Below are 16,762 nucleotides of genomic sequence, written 5' to 3'. Positions count from 1 at the left end.
TTACTAAAGTTATTCTTACTATGCTTTATTTTTAATCCTAAATGTATAGAATTGATCTTTGGTAGAAAGTTCATAAACCAATTATTGACAGATACTTGGGAATCATCCTGTGTATTCCATGGTCTTGTAAATTCAGAGATTGGGATTACACATCCTTGTTGGGTAGCAGCTTCTCTACCAGCTTGTCCCTTACTTGACAAAGGGAGCCTAAACAGTCTAGGCAATGCCAATAGCCTGGAGTCAGCAGAATTCTTGCTCTTTTGTTTGATGAAACTGTTCTCTTTAAGGACTAGGAACTCTGTTCCTCCCCATCTGAGAGGAAGATGATTTCCCAAGTTGGCTGAATATTGGGGGAATGGTGGTAGATGGTGGACTTTGGCTTATACATCACATAAAGATCCGTGTTTCCAGGACTAGTATTCTGTGTTGTGTTGCTTGACATCCTCTCCTCATAAAAAGTTGCCTCCAAGGTGATCTGTGGGCTGTTCTTTGCACAGAAAGCACAGTTCTTGTGGGCTTGGAGCCTGTAGGTAGTACAATGTGTGATGTAATCTGTGGATCCTAGAATATAGGGCTGCTTCTTTGATGTTTAGTTGGTCTCTGGTCTCACAAAATATTTGTGATCCTGTGCTAGTGTGTCAGACTCCACAAGGCCTTGGTTAGGCATGACATTGGCCATTGATTTATTTTACTTATGTGACCAAAACTTTTCAAAGAAAAATTAAAAGATCTTTATTGTAGAAAAACTAAATCATAGACTTTTAGATAAATTTCTTAGTGGTACTTAAGGTAGTCGTTTCTTTTTCTAAAAGTCAATATTTTTCTAAATTCAATAGTGGTATTCAATATGTGGATCTTTTATGAGTCATGTTTGGTTTACCTTGGGTATACATGATCAATAAAAGATCTCTTGATTTTTAAATTATTGACATTTTGTTTCTTGATTCACAACTGCTCTTCTTCGGCACAGAATGGGCTTCAATATTACATACTCTAGTGATCTTTAAACTGTACAGTTTTTATTTCTTCCCCATCCAGCTTGCTCTTTCATTGTTGATCTCCATAAGAATAACCATTAATAACTATATGGCACAGTCAATATGAGACTGTCTTAAAATGTCCTCTGCCAATGGCATTAGTCTCAAAATTTTTTGTTTTTTGTTTTTTGTTTTTTGTTTTTTTTTTTCACGACAGGGTTTCTCTGTCTGCCTTGGCTGTCCTGGAACTCACTCTGTAGACCAGGCTGGCCTCGAACTCAGAAATCCACCTGCCTCTGCCTCCCAAGTGCTGGAATTAAAGGCGTGCGCCACCACCGCCCGGCTAGTCTCAAAATTTTAAGTTTAGCCTCTGTCATATTTTTGGATATACCAAAAGCAACCACATTCTTTGCCAAAATATCACAAGAATGATTTCTAGGACAGTTGCTGCTGTTCTCTGAAATCTCTTGAGCTGGGCTTCCACCGTCCACATTGATGTCAGCACTCTTATTTGCCGTGCCCCAAATATCAACCAATTTCCTAATACAAAGTCCTAAAGTTCACATTCCACCAACAAGCATGCTCAGGCAATATACCACTCTTTGGTATCAATAGTACCACTAACTAATGACCAAACATTCAAACTTATGAGGATATGGGAGCCATTCTCATTCAAACCACCCACAGTAGGACTATAGTCGTTTCTCTTTGGACAGTTTGCATGGCCTTACCACTGAAAGCTAGTCCTCAGGGAGGAGGTTTCCAGGACATCTCTAGCTTGATTTCTCCCATGTTTGAAGTTGAAGTTGTTGGCCATAGGAACTTAACTTCAGTTCTGGGAGACAGCAGAGGGCAACAGCAATAACCTATACTGTTTTGTACGTTCCTGAGACTCCAGTGATTAACAACTTGAGAGTTTTTTTCATACTAGATACTTCGGGGTTTCCTTAGATACTCTATGGCTTTTGGGAGAGCATTATCACCCCAAGTACTCACTGCCCACTTTAAAGTTCTATCTGTTGCCCATCTCTACCTATTTTTTAACCTTTGTAATTTAATTTCTATTTCTCTTAATGTGTGTGGTATACGCATATATGTTTGATAGGTGCCATTTAGGCATGCATTTTGATATCAAAGGACAGTATTTTTCTCTTGCTGTCCATTTTGTGATTTGAGACAGGTTCTCTCGTTGAACCTGAAGCTCCTTCATTGACCTAGGCTGGCTAACCAGTGAGCTCTGAGAATCTGGCTGTCTCTACCACCCAATCTAGAATTACAGATTCATGCTGCTCTGACAAGATTTTGATGTGGATGCTGGAGATCTGAACTCAGATCCTCAGGTTTTCACATTAAACTTGGAGCCAGGCTGGTAGCCTATTATCTCCAATGATCTCTTGTTTCTGCTTCCCACAGAGCCATTTTTTCTTTTTAATTTTAACTTTGCTTTTTTTTTTAATGTACTTTTTAAAAAAAAAAGATTTATTTATCTTATGTATATGAGTACACCATTGTCTCTTCAGAGACACCAGAAGAGGGCATCAGATCTTATTACAGATGGCTGTCAGCCACCATGTGATTGCTGGGAATTGAACTCAGGACCTCTGGAAGAGCAGTAAGTGTTCTTAACTGCTGAGCCTTAACTTTGCTCTTAACAAGGGGCTACATGAGATGCTTGCCTTTCTCCATCTGGATTATTTTAACAGTTCTATCCATTTTTCTGCAAATGACCTGATTTTGATATTTGTGATTGGTACTACTATATTATGTTATGTGACACATTTTAAAAATTAGCTATTGATGGACACTTAGGCTGATTATGTTTATTCAGCACAGTGAATAATTCACTAAATATGGGTATTCATGTATCTCTTTGTGTATTTGTGTGCTGACTTCATCTCTTTCATAAAAATATCCATGGGTGATCTAGCTGGATAACATGGGAGTTGTACTTTTTTGGGAAATGTGTACATTTTTCCGCAGTGTGTACTGTTTTCCACTCTTTACATTTTCATGAACAGTGGATAGGTGTTCTTTTTCTCCACATTCTTTCCAGCACTTATTGTTAGTTTTTTACAATATATTTCTGATGGCTAAAAATATTCTCCATTATATATTTTATTAGCTACTTTTACTACCCAGAAGTGCCTGTTCACATGCTGATATTTTGATTAAACTTCTTTAGTATTAAGATTTTAGGTTCTTTTCAATTCTGAGTATTGTTTTTGTCAAACGAATAGCTGAAGAGTTTTTTCCTACTCTCTATATTATTTCTTTGTTCTGTTGATTGCTTCTTTGCTGTGCAGCCTCTCTTTAATGCAATTCCATTTACCAATCCTTGGTTTTGTTCCCTGGGACGTTGAAATCATATTTAGGAAGTTGTTGTTAATACCGGAATCTTTAAGTTAACTGTTACCTTTCTGGTAATAGTTTGGGTGTTGTGGGGTCTTTGGCTGTGCTGACTAAGGTGAGATCTGCATGTGTGGTTTCATTGTACTGCAAGTGCCCGGCCTGTTTGCCCCGCGCCATTTGCTGAGGCTCTTTTTACCCATCAGTGGTGTTTTTGTTTGTTTCGTTGGTTTTGTTGTCTTGTTTTTAAGACAGGGTCTCACTATATTGTCCTGACTTTCCTGAGACTCATAATATAGACCCGGCTGACCTTAAAAGGGACATAGATTCACCTGGCTCTGCCTCCCAAGTGTGGGAATTAAAGGTATGTGCTACTAAGCCTGGTACTTTCGCAGTGTGCTATTGATGCCTTCCTTGAGATTCAGTTGTTATAGATGTATGACTTGGCTTTTGGATTCTTATTCCATTCTCTTGTGTGTCTTGTTTATGCTGCCACCATAAAGTTTTGTTACATTGTACTGTAGTTTTGAAATCAGGTTTGAGGACATCAAATTTTTGTGTCACTTATCTCTGCTATTGTTATGGGGTAAATATATAGGCTGGCTTGTTAGAACCCTTCTCATTGTTGGGTGATCATCTGGGTGTTTTCATGTACTCTGTTATTTAATTTCAAGTATCTGCTGTAAGTTCAAGCAGGACTGGGTTGTAAGTAGAGGAAAGTACAGTTTATTTTGGCTGGGCTTGGTGGTGTAATTGAGTTGCAAAACTTGCCATCTAGCACTGCATAGAAGCAAACAAACAACCATAGACTGAAATAAAACATATGATCAAAATAAAAAGCAACAGCTACAACAACAACAAATTAGAATGTGCAAAGCAGAGTAGGACAAACTGAGTGTTAGATAGAAATGAAATTTTAAAAGGAAGAAAAAGAAAACATCAAAAGAAAATTTTCCTTATTTAGACTAATTTTGAAGCAAAAATACTTTGAATCATGGTATTCCTTCTTGACATTCCTCTAGTTTTCTGTCTTTGCCAAATATTCAGATTGATAACTATTTAAAACTTACTCAAATCTATGTTTCTTTACTTACTGATCCTATGGATCAAGTCTAAACTTTTTGAAGGTTCTACATAGATTTCATTTCCCTTTCCTACCCATTCTCTTGTGAAAAAAAATGGAGAAAGCACTGCCTATTTCTTGGAGTTTAATATCTGTCCAGTAAATGGTAACTATTCTGAAGCTGAGTTTAAAAAGTAGATTTGTCCTACTTGAGGCTAATACCACTGTATTCATCTCTCTGCTCACGGTATTATGATTATGTAAGCAGTTGAAGGGGTAGCAGACTCAGAATTTCAGTTGCCTGGGCGGGAGGTGTTAACTCTTGAAGGAGGTATATTAAAAAATAACTTTCTGAAAACATGTGTGTACAACATTACAGAATGCAGTAATTAACACTACATAGACTGATTAAGTTGTATGTGTATATTTAGGAGTGAATATATATATTATAACAATTAAAGTGAGGTTATAAATTTGAAAGGGAACAAGGTAGAGGGTAGGCTATATGGGAGAGTATGAAGGGAGGAAGGGAAGGAGGAAATTATATAATTTCAAAAATTAAAAAAATAATTAGAGAAAAATAACGTTTTGTTTTTATGGTAAGAGAATAGATATGGAGCAAGAAGAAGAAGCAGTAATTTATGTAGGTTCTGGGTATGCTGAGTCTGGGCTATTTTGTGACATTCAAAGAAACAACTAGAAACTGCTACACAGCTGGAAGAATTGACCAAAGGCTTGCTCTTTCCCTACTAAACCATAAAAGCTCAGTACCTTAGTTGTCACTGTCCCCACAGAGTTGTGCTTATAGATGCTGTAAAGCAGTGCCTTTCAGTTGCACGCTGATACTAAACTATTATGTCAAAGTGTTGATCCTTTCAACTTTTGGGGCAACCTTACACTGCCCAATTCTTTGTGGCCCTCGGGTCTTATTTTTCTATATGTATTGTGGCATGAAACACATTTACCTGCAGTCTGGTTTACTCATAATCATTATTTGCTGAATAGTAACTTAATATTTCAGAAAACAAATCTGAACAGTAGTGTGTATTCATAAGTTTTGAGGTTAGAATAGAGTTGTACTTTAGGGTTACATTTCAACCAACCCCTCCCTGCTTCGTAACCTCCATCCCTCCCTTTTATGAGACAGGCTTTCATATGTCCCAGGCTGGCCTCAAGTTCACTATGTTATTAAGGGTGATATTGAACTTCTGGAGATCATCCTGCCTCTATCTCCTGAGTGCTGAGATTATAAGCATGCACCACCACACCTTGGTTTTTGTGGTGCTGGCAATCAAACCCAGGGCTTTATATATGCTAAAGGAGCACTCTTAACAACTGAACTGTATTCCCAGGCCCTCTTACAGTTCAGTTTTTTTTTGTTGTTGTTTTTTTCTTTTTTGTTTTTTGAGACAGGGTTTCTCTATGTAGACTTGGCTGTCCTGGCACTCACTTTGTAGACCAGGCTGGCCTCGAACTCAGAAATCCGCCTGCCTCTGCCTCCCAAGTGCTCCACCACCGCCCGGCTACAGTTCAGTTTTTAATTTAAAAAATTCTGCTTGTTACAGTTAGCATTGTAGTTCATATGTTTATTGCTATGTATACATTTATATAATTTTGCATAGACAGAATTTACTGGAAATTCCTGTGTTCATAGTTTGACACACATGTTTTGCTGCTAAGTATATTTTAAAGATCTTAACATTTTATTCTGATCGTTGAAAATAATACTTGAATGACAGAAGTAATGACTTTCCCACTGTTCTGTGTTGCTGTCTAGTCAATATGAGATGACATTAATAGGACTGAGCACAAATGCGTGAGAGTAAGCTAAAGAGCAATGTTTTCTCTCTTAAGGTTGGCTGGGGAGTTTCTAAAGTCAAATTATTTGTTTGTTGCTGTTGGACAAGTGGGAGGAGCTTGCAGAGATGTTCAGCAGACAATTCTTCAAGTTGGCCAGTATTCAAAAAGAGAAAAACTTGTTGAGATTCTACGAAACATAGGTACCTCATTTTAATATAATTATTTTTGTCATGTTTTTGAATTTTAAAACATTTTTGTATAAATTTTAATAAATCTTATTTTTCTATAAATCTTTTATAGATGACTTATTTTTCTATAAATCTTTTATAGATGACTTTATGGCTTAGTTTTTGTATAAATTATATGAGAACATTCCTTTAGCTCTATAAAAGTTGAATATAGAAGGTATTTGAGACTTAATACTTGGCTAAAAAGTGTTTGAGCATATATATATATAAACATAATGCATATATTTCATATATGTTTATATGAAAACTAGAAAGACTTAATAGTAATACATGTTTTTATTTATTGAGTAACAGTGATACTGTTATCATGCTTTCCTAAAAGTAAGGCAGGTGGATTGTGATCTTGAAGCCAGCCTCTGGCCTACATAGCAAAACTCACTCTTCAAAGGAAAAACAGCATGAGTTCTTACTGATTTTAACTGGTTCCTCATTTCTTACCTACTAATGAGTCTTCCCATATTCATAAGATTTAAAGTGTTTTCAAAGCTAGAGGGTACTTGAGAATCTAGTTCTGTCTTTCCATATTACCCATGAGAAATTTTTTTCTCGGCCTTCTTCCAAGAACAATTGTTGTTGTTATTTAAATTATCTTTAATCTTTTTTATACAGTCCAGTCGTTATCCCTCTCCTGGCCTACCCTCTGACAGTTCCTCATCCCATTCCTCCTCCCTTGTCTCCAAGAGGATGTCCCCACACCCCACACTCCATCAGGCCTCCCCACTCCCTGGGGCCTCAAGTCTCTCAAGGGTTAGGTACATCTTCTCTCACTGAGGCCAGACCAGGCAGTCCTCTGCTGTATATGTGTTGGGGGCCTCATATCAGCTGGTGTATGCTGCCTGGTTGGTGGCTCAGTGTCTGAAAGATCCCAAAGGTCCAGGTTAGTTGAGACTGCTGGTCTTCTATGGGGTCACCCTCCTCCTCAGCTTCTTCCAGCCTTTCCCTAATTCAGCCACAGAGGTCCCTGGCTTCTGTCCATTGGTTGTATCTGTCTTGGTCAGCTGCTTGTTGGGCCTCTTCGAGAGAAGCCATGCTAGGTTCCTGTCTATAAGCACAACATAGCATCAGCAATAGTGCCAGGCCTTGGAGCCTCTCCTTGAGATGGATCCCAATTTGGGCCAGTCACTGGATATCTTTTCCCTCAGTTCTTCTCCACTTTTGTCCCTGTAGTTCTTTTAGACAGGAGCAATTCTGGTTCGAAGTTTTTGATTGGGATGGTAATCCCATCCCTCCACTTAATGCCCTTTCTTTCCATTGGAGATGAACTCTACAAGTTCCCTCTCCTCACTGTTGGGCATTTCCTCCCTTTGAGTCCTGAGAGTCTCTCACCTCCTAGGTTTCTGATACTTTCTGGAGGGTCCCCCAACCTCCTACCTCCCAAGGTTGCCTGTTTCCATTCTTTCTGCTAGCCCTCGGGGCTTCACTCCTATTTCAAATTATTTTTTAATCCTACATTGTGTTATTCTGTCTTGTTTTCTGAAGTAGCTTATTTTGAGCAGGAGACAGTTTGTATGGGCATCTTGCTATCTACTTATGTGCTGTATTTTGCCCCTACCTTCAATCTCCTTGTTTAGTAAGTCTGTTTCATTTTGAATGTCAGTGTTGAGACAGAGAAATGAGAAGTCAAGAAGTCACTTTTGTAATAATGAGCAAAAAAGAAAATAAGCTAGAAATGTGTGTTCCCAAGCACTTAAAGGCTTTGATCTTCACTTTCCCAGGTTTTTTCTTTTATTTTTAGATAAGGCCTTGCTATATATAGCTCTGAATGGCTTGGAACTCTTTGTAGACCGGTCTGTTCTAGAATTTGAGGTAGTCCTCCTAATTCCTCCTCCCAAGTGTTGACCCACCATACTGGGCTTTAATTTACACTGTTTTATAAAAATGTCTTTCCCATTACCACCCTCTTCTCCTCTTTTCCATCCCTCCTTCCAGCCATACCTCCCATCTGCCTCTGTTTCTCGGTAATCTTGCCTCAGCTTCTAGAGTGCTATGACTGCAAGTGTCATCACAATGTCCAGCTTAGGAAATTTGGAAAATCAAATATTTATTTGATTGAAATGAAAAGCTTCATCAGATTTTCCCAACACTAATATAAAAATGGGAAAGCAGTTGTGAGTCACATAACATTTTAATACTTTTACATATAACACCCTTAATTCTCAATAGACAGTGAAAACAGGGGCTTTTTTTTTATTTTCAGTGTCTATAATAGTGACAGGCAGCCACTAAATAACTTGTAAGATGAAGTGAGCTGACAGGGAGGTAGGAAAGAGTGATCATGAGCAGCAAAAATTCTTCCTTCTACTAAGACTATAGATATCTTAAAGTCTTTCTCAACATTTTATAGAGTAATCCCTCATAGAATAATCTATGCCAGTTAAATACTTAAGTGCTTTAATTCAGCAAGTAAATATCACTTAATGAGTTAAGCCTTGGGATGAGGCTGCCACTTTGTATCTTCTGGTAATGAAAGGATTTGATTTAAGAGATGACATTCGAACATAGATTATAGAGTTTTGCAGCCTAGGGTCAGATGTTATTAGTGTAAATGTCTTGACCAATCTGGGACAAATAAAAGATTGGATAATTTGTGGAAGTAACAGACATTTATAGGAATTGAAGAGGAAAAAGAAACTGAGACATTTGCAATCACTGAGAAATGGCCAACAATTAATTATATTTACTTAAGAAAAGAAGGCACACTTGCCATTTGTTTGCTTGTTTGTTTGTTTGCTTTAATCCATCTAAAAGGAAAGCAGTTGTCTCTTTTTGTGATATCCATCCATTCAGGAAACACTTAACTTTTTCCATACCAGCTGCTGTCAGTACAGTTATGGTGTGGATGAGACAAAAGTTCTTGCTGTGACATGCTTTGGTTTTTTTGTTTGTTTGTTTGTTTTGTTTGTTTGTTTGTTTTTTGCTTAATTACATTGTTTGGATGTTAATCTTGTTTTGTAGGTGATGAAAGAACTATGGTCTTTGTTGAAACCAAGAAAAAAGCAGATTTCATTGCAACTTTTCTTTGTCAAGAAAAAATATCAACTACAAGTATTCATGGGTGAGTACAATAATAAGATTTTCTACTGAGAAAATAACTTTTGTTTGTTATTTAAAAGGCATACCCCATGAAAATATTTTGGTCAGTGACAAACTATATATACAGTGTGTCCTGTAAGATTATATCACCTAGTGAGGAGAATCTTATTTTGTATCTGTATGCTTACTCTATGGTGCGCTGATGGTATAGTAACACCAGTTATTAGTACTTTACTAGGAAATCTAAAATCATTTTTTAATATGTAGAATGCTGTAATTGTACTTTAAGAACATTTTAAGCAGTTATTCTTTTGCTCAGAATAAAAATTTACTCTATCTTCTAATAGAGGTGGTTGTTTCAACTAAAGACTGTGAGGATAAAGTGGTAACTGGGGTTGGATTATTATAGTACCTGGAAATTATAGTGTATATTATAGTACCTGGTTATTATAGTGTGTGGAAAGTAGAAATTTATAGTAAGTGCTGTAATTTTTACTTTTAAAATACACTGCCTGATGAACTTTAATAAATTTCTCAAAAGTGACTCTAATGTAAACTTTTTGTTTTAAGTGATCGGGAACAGAGGGAGAGAGAGCAAGCTCTTGGAGATTTTCGCTGTGGAAAGTGCCCAGTTCTTGTTGCTACTTCAGTGGCTGCTAGAGGGCTTGATATTGAAAACGTTCAACATGTTATCAATTTTGACCTTCCTTCTACCATTGATGAATATGTTCATCGAATCGGACGTACTGGGCGTTGTGGAAATACTGGCAGGGCGATTTCTTTTTTTGATACTGAATCCGATAATCATTTAGCACAACCTCTAGTTAAAGTACTGTCAGATGTAAGTTTAAACAGAGCTTTTAATTTTAAATATTTAAAATTTAATAGTTCTTTGTTGTTGAGAAATCTTTTACAATTTTTGAAGTTTCATGTGCATAAAAAATTTTTATTTTCTCAAGGCTCAACAGGAAGTTCCTGCATGGTTAGAAGAAATTGCCTTTAGTACATATGTGCCTCCCAGCTTCAATAGTAGCACAAGAGGAACTGTGTTTGCATCTGTTGACACCAGGAAGGTTAGTTAAGAAACATTAAGAAATGGATTTCTAAGTACTCTTTGAAAATGTGCTCAATTCTACAAGGTGATACTATTTAATTAAAACTGTCACTTTAATTACACATGTGCGTGTGTGTGTGCTCACGCATGCACACGCGCACACACACACACACACACACACTCTTCAGGTTTATAGTCTTAACATCCCAGTTCCTTTTGCTTGTATTTGTTTGGATCTTCTGAAGTTTGTAGAGAATTCTTTAATTCTGACCACATTATTAATACAAAATACTAAAACTGTAGAGAGATACAAGTCTTTTTTTTTTTTTTTTGGTTTTGGTTTTGGTTTTTTTCGAGACAGGGTTTCTCTGTAGCCCTGGCTGACCTGGAACTCACTCTGTAGACCAGGCTGGCCTCGAACTCAGAAATCCGCCTGCCTCTGCCTCCCAAGTGCTGGGATTAAAGGCGTGCGCCACCACCGCCCGGCCCGAGATACAAGTCTTAACTGATATGCCAGGCCATTTTTTTTTCCTTCTTCAGTAACTCTTGGTATAGAAGAGTCTTCTAATTAAACATTTATGCTGATTTGAAGTGTAGTAAATTTTTCTGCTCTCTAAAAGCTAGTAACTTGAAAAATCATTTTCTTGAGTCATTTTATACAATTTAGACTTCACAGGATTATATGAGCCTTTCTTTGAAGTGAATCATTTTATAAGAAAGCCATTAGATGCTTAGGATAATCGAGGTACAAAGTGTGAGTTTTTGCTCTCAGTCTGGATGATGTAACATTAGGGCTATCATAACTTTTGTCTTTCATCTTTTCTTTTTATTTTAAAAGAATTACCAGAGCAAGAACATGTTGAATGCAGCGGGGATTTCTTCTTCACAAGCTCCTAATCCAGTTGATGATGAGTCATGGGATTAAAGCAAACAAACATACTTCAAGTCTGATAGTTTTGATGCAGAGAAGAAAAGTTTTTATTTTTAAAATTTTAACAGAAGTGTGAAACCTGATATTCTTATATCTCCTGTTCTTCTGTTCTTCCTCCTAACCCTTAAAAACTAACCAGCTTCATTGATTAGTTATGTGAAATGCTGAAGTTACAACATTGCAGTTACTGATACAAATGGTGTTAACTGGAAATATTAAAGCATTCTGTATGTTTTGCTTATTTCTAGTATATTCTTCAGAAAGTTAAGACATGTTTCATGTCCAAGTGCTCTAAGTCTTAGTATAGTGTTTATGATCCTATAAAACAAGCAATAGGATATGATGTACTCTTGTTTAATTATTGGGTCTAATTTCTACTTGATCCTTTAAAAGAATAGTGTATCAGTACAATGTAATAACATGATTTTCATGAAACAGTGGAGAACTGAAGCCTTTCAAAGTTATTTGATTTTTAGATCATCAGACATGTAATGAAAATGGTTCAGTTTGCAATGTGAGCACTGTACTTGGTGGTATGACAAATGTTTGCTTTTATAATATACAGATTTTCCTTACAAATAAAAGATGAAACACATTTCCCCCTAAGTTTTCCAACAGCATTTTTCATTTTTCTTGCAGCATATTACAGTTCCTGTGAAATCAGTGCAGTGAGCAAGAAGTTTTAGACAAATATTAATGTGTAAATCCATACAAATACCAAGATGTTATGAAAATTAGTCTTAGAATCTAACCCACTCACTTATCAACAAACACAGTGTTTCAGTTTCCTCATAACTTTTTATTCATGTTTTACTGTTGATCAAGAATTCTGTCTTTCTCACTCATTATAGACTTACCTACTCCATGAGATTTTTTTTTCAGATACTTTTTTATTGGATATTTTATTTACATTTCAGATGTTAGGCCCTTTCCCAGTTTCCCCTCCAGAAACCCTCTATCCCATCTCCTCTCCCCCTGCTTCTGTGAGGGTGCTCCCCTACTCACCCACCCACTTCCACCTCCCCACTCTGGCATTCCCCTACATTGGAGCATTAGGCCTTCACATGACCAATGGCCCGGCTCCCCTCTTCCCATTGATTCCCTGACAAGGCTATCCTCTGCTACATATGCGGCTGGAGCCATGGATACTCTTTGATTGGTAATTTAGTCCCTGGGAGCTTGTGGGAGGGTAGTGGTGGGGGGGTCCTGGTTAGTTGATATTGTTGTTTTTCCTATGGGGTTGCAAATCCCTTCAGCTCCTTCAGTCCTTTCTCTAACTTCTCTATTGGGGACCCCGTGCTCATTCCAATGATTGGCTGCGAGCATCCACCTCTGTATTTGTCAGGCTCTGGCAGAGCCTCTCAGGAGACAGCTATATCAGGCTCCTGTCAGCAAGCACTTCTTGACATTGAAATAGTGTCTGGGTTTGGTGACTGTATATGGGATGGATCCCCAGGTGGGGCAGTCTCTGGATGGCCTTTCCTTCAGTCTCTGCTCTGCAGTTTGTCCCCATATTTCCTCTGTGAGTGTTTTGTTCCCCCTTCTAAGAAGCACTAAAGCATCCACACTTTGATCTTTCTTCCTTGACTTTCATGTGGTCTGTGAATTTATCTTGGGTATTTTGATAGGTTTAGTGCAAAATCCTATCAGACCTTCAAAGACAGCCTAATACCAATACTCCTCAAACTATTCCACAAAATAGAAACAGAAGGAACACTACCCAATTCATTCTATGAAGCCACAGTTATGCTCATACCTAAACTACACAAAGACTCAACAAAGAGAACATCAGACCAATTTCACTTACGAATATCGGTGGGAAAATACTCAAAAAAAATTCTCACAAACCAAACCCAAGAATGCATCAAAACGATCATCCAATTTTCTCTCCACTGATTTTCTAAGAAAGGACCAGCAGGAGGCTCAGGCCACAGAAGTGGCAGGGTAGCTGGGACAGGATCCTTTCTACCTCCATCTACAACCAGGAGGGACGGCAGATCCACAGCCCTCTCTGTACACCTTTCCCACAAGTGGAGAGCTGCTTTCCATGGAGTACTCTGATCCCGGGTCTCAGGTGGGACCAGCTGGGAGGCACAGGCCACAGAAGCTGCAGCCTTCATCCACCTGCACCCAAGAGGGACTGCTGATCCACAGGCCCTCTACACACTGGTCATACCAAGGTAGAGCTGATATCCCAGAACTGCTGACACAGGCTTACAGACCCAGCCAAAGACAGCAAGAACATCTAACACCAGAGATTAACAGATGGCTAAAGGCAAACACAAGAATCTTACCAAAAGAAACCAAGACTATGTGTCAGCATCAGAACCTAGTACTCCCACCATAGCAAGACTGGGATACCCCAACACACTGGAAAAGCAAGATTTGGATCTAAAATGATATCTCATGATGGTGATAGAGGAATTTAAGAAGGACATAAATAACTCTCTTAAAGAAATACAGGTAAAGAGGTACAAGCCCTTAAAGAGGAAACAAAAATCCCTTAAAAAATTATAGGAAAGCACAACCAAACAGGTGAAGGAATTGAGTAAAACCATCCAGGACCTAAAAATGGAAGTAGAAACAATTAAGAAATCACAAAGAGAGACAACTCTGGAGATAGAAAACCTTGGAAAGAAGTCAGGAAACATAGATGCAAGCATCACCAACAGTATACAAGAGATAGAAGAGAGAATCTCTGGTGCAGAAGATAACATAAAAAACATTGACATAACAGTCAAAGAAAATGCGAAATGCAAAAAGCTGCTAACCCAAAACATCCAGGAAATCCAGGACACAATGAGAAGACCAAACCTAAGGATAATAGGTATAGAAGAGAGTGAAGACTCCTAACTTAAAGGGCCAGTAAATATCTTCAACAAAATTATAGAAGAAAACTTCTTGAACCTAAAAAAAGAGATGCCCATGAACATACAAGAAGCCTATAGAACTCCAAATAGTTTGAACCAGAAAAGAAATTCCTCCTGCCACGTAATAGTTAAAACACCAAATGGACAAAACAATATTAAAAGCAGTGAGGGAAAAAGGTCAAGTAACATATAAAAGCAGACATCAGAATTACACCAGACTTCTCACCAGAGACTATGAAAGCTGGAAGATACTGGACAGATGTCATATAGACCCTAAGAGAACACAAATGCCAGCCCAGGTTACTATACCCAGCAAAACTCTCAATTACAATAGATGGAGAAACCAAAGTATTCCATGACAAAACCAAATTTACACTGTATCTTTTCACAAATCTAGCCCTTCAAAGGATAATGGAAAACTCCAACACAAGGAGGGAAACTACATCCTAGAAAAAGCAAAGTAATCTTCCAACAAAACTAAAAGGAGTTAGCCACATGAACAGAATTCCAACTTTAACAACAAAAATAACAGGAAGCAACAATTACTTTTCCTTAATATCTATTAATATCAATGGACTCAATTCCCCAATAAAAAGACATAGAATAGACTCTCAGACTGAGTACATAAACAGGACTCAACATTTTGGGAACCCACCTCATTGACAAAGACAGACACTACCTCAGAATAAAAGACTGGAATACAATTTTCCAAGCAAATGGTCCCAAGAAACAAGCTAGAGTAGCCATTCTAATATCAAATAAAATTGACTTTTACCCTAAAGTGATCAAAAAAGATAAGGAGGGACACTTCATATTCATCAAAGGTATGATCTACCAAGATGAACTCTCAATTCTGAACCTCTATGCTCCAAATGCAAGGGCATCTACATTCATAAAAGAAATTTTACTAAAGCTCAAAGCACACATAGTACCACACACAATAATAGTGGGAGATTTCAACACCACACTCTCCAATGGACAGATCATGGAAACAAATGAAACAAAGACAGTGAGACTAGTAAGTTATGAAACATGGATTTAACATATCTATAGAACTTTTTATCCTAAAGCAAAATGATATAACTTCTCAACACCTCATGGTACCTTCTCCAAAATTGACCATATAATTGGTCACAAATCAGGCCTCAACAGATACAAGAAGATTGAAGTAATTCCTTGATCTTATCAGATCACCATGGACTAAGGCTGCTCCTCAATAACAACATAAACAATAGAAAGCCCACATATATGTGGAAGCATAACAACACTCAATGATAACCTAGTCAAGGAAGAAATAAAGAAATCTACAGTTTAATGAAAATGAAGCCACAACCCAAACTTATGGGACACAATAAAAGCAGTCCCAGGAGGAAAACTCATAGCTCTATGTGCCCTGAAAAAGAAACTGGAGAGAGCATACACCAGCAATTTGACAGCACATCTACCATGATCAAGTAGACTTCATCCCAGAGATGCAGGGATGGCTCAATATATGGAGATCCATCAATGTAATCCACTATATAAACAAACTCAAAGGAAAAAACCACGTGATCATCTCATTAGATGCTGAGAAAGCATTTGTCAAAATTTAACACCCCTTCATGTTAAAAGTCTTGGAAAGATCAGGAATTCACAGCCCATACCTAAACATAGTAAAAGCAATATACAGCAAACCAGTAACCAACATCCAACTAAATGGAGAGAAACTTGAAACAACTTGAAACTTAAAATCAGGGACTAGACAAACCTGCCTACTCTACCTATTCGATATAGTACCCAAAGCCCTAGCCAGAGCAATTAGTTAAAAGGAAGGAAGTCAAAGGGATACAAATTGGAAAAGAAGAAGTCAAAATAACACTATTTGCAGATGATATGATAGTATACTTGTGACCCCAAAAAATTCCACCAGAGAACTCCTAAAGCTGATAAACAACTTCAGTAAAGTGTCTGGATATAAAATTAACTCAAACAAATTTGTTGCCTTCCTCTACTCAAAGGAAAAACAGGCTGAGAAAGAAAATTGTAAATGACACCCTTTATAATAGTCACAAATAATATAATACCTTGGTGTGACTCTAAGCAAGTGAAAGATCTGTATGACAAGAACTTCAAGATTCTGAAGAAAAAAAACCGAAGATCTCAAAAGATGGTAAAATCACCCATGCTCGTAGATTGGCAGGATTAATATAGTAAAAATGGTCGTCTTGCCAGAAGCAATCTACAGATTGAATGTAATACCCATCAAAATTCCAACTTAATTACTCATAGAGTTAGAAAGAGTGGTTCTCAAATTCATTTAGAATAACAAAATAATCCAGGATAGTGAAAAATATTCTCAACAATAAATACTTCTGGCGGAATCACCATCCCTGACCTCAAGCTGTATTACAGAGCAATAGTGATAAAACCTGTATGGTATTGGTACAGAGACAGGCAGGTA

At 37.5% G+C, this 16,762-nt stretch overlaps 1 protein-coding gene across 6 annotated transcripts in view; it reads left to right on the top strand.

Annotated features, from left to right (window-relative positions):
* The window catches only part of Ddx4 (DEAD-box helicase 4), a 59,855-nt gene extending 47,797 nt beyond the window's left edge, over positions 1-12,058 (top strand). For all 6 annotated transcript variants that reach the window (XM_031360219.1, XM_031360218.1, XM_031360217.1 and 3 more), the window contains 5 exons: positions 6,241-6,386; positions 9,390-9,489; positions 10,038-10,308; positions 10,427-10,540; positions 11,360-12,058. In XM_031360219.1, coding sequence (XP_031216079.1) covers positions 6,241-6,386; positions 9,390-9,489; positions 10,038-10,308; positions 10,427-10,540; positions 11,360-11,446 — 718 coding nt within the window. In that variant the 3' untranslated portion in view covers positions 11,447-12,058. The remainder of the gene's footprint in view (positions 1-6,240; positions 6,387-9,389; positions 9,490-10,037; positions 10,309-10,426; positions 10,541-11,359) is intronic.
* Positions 12,059-16,762: the final 4,704 nt, after the last annotated feature.

The sequence above is a fragment of the Mastomys coucha genome, unplaced genomic scaffold (genome assembly GCF_008632895.1).
Source record: "Mastomys coucha isolate ucsf_1 unplaced genomic scaffold, UCSF_Mcou_1 pScaffold8, whole genome shotgun sequence".
Lineage (NCBI taxonomy): Eukaryota > Metazoa > Chordata > Mammalia > Rodentia > Muridae > Mastomys > Mastomys coucha.
This window is presented reverse-complemented; position numbering and strand designations above follow the sequence as displayed.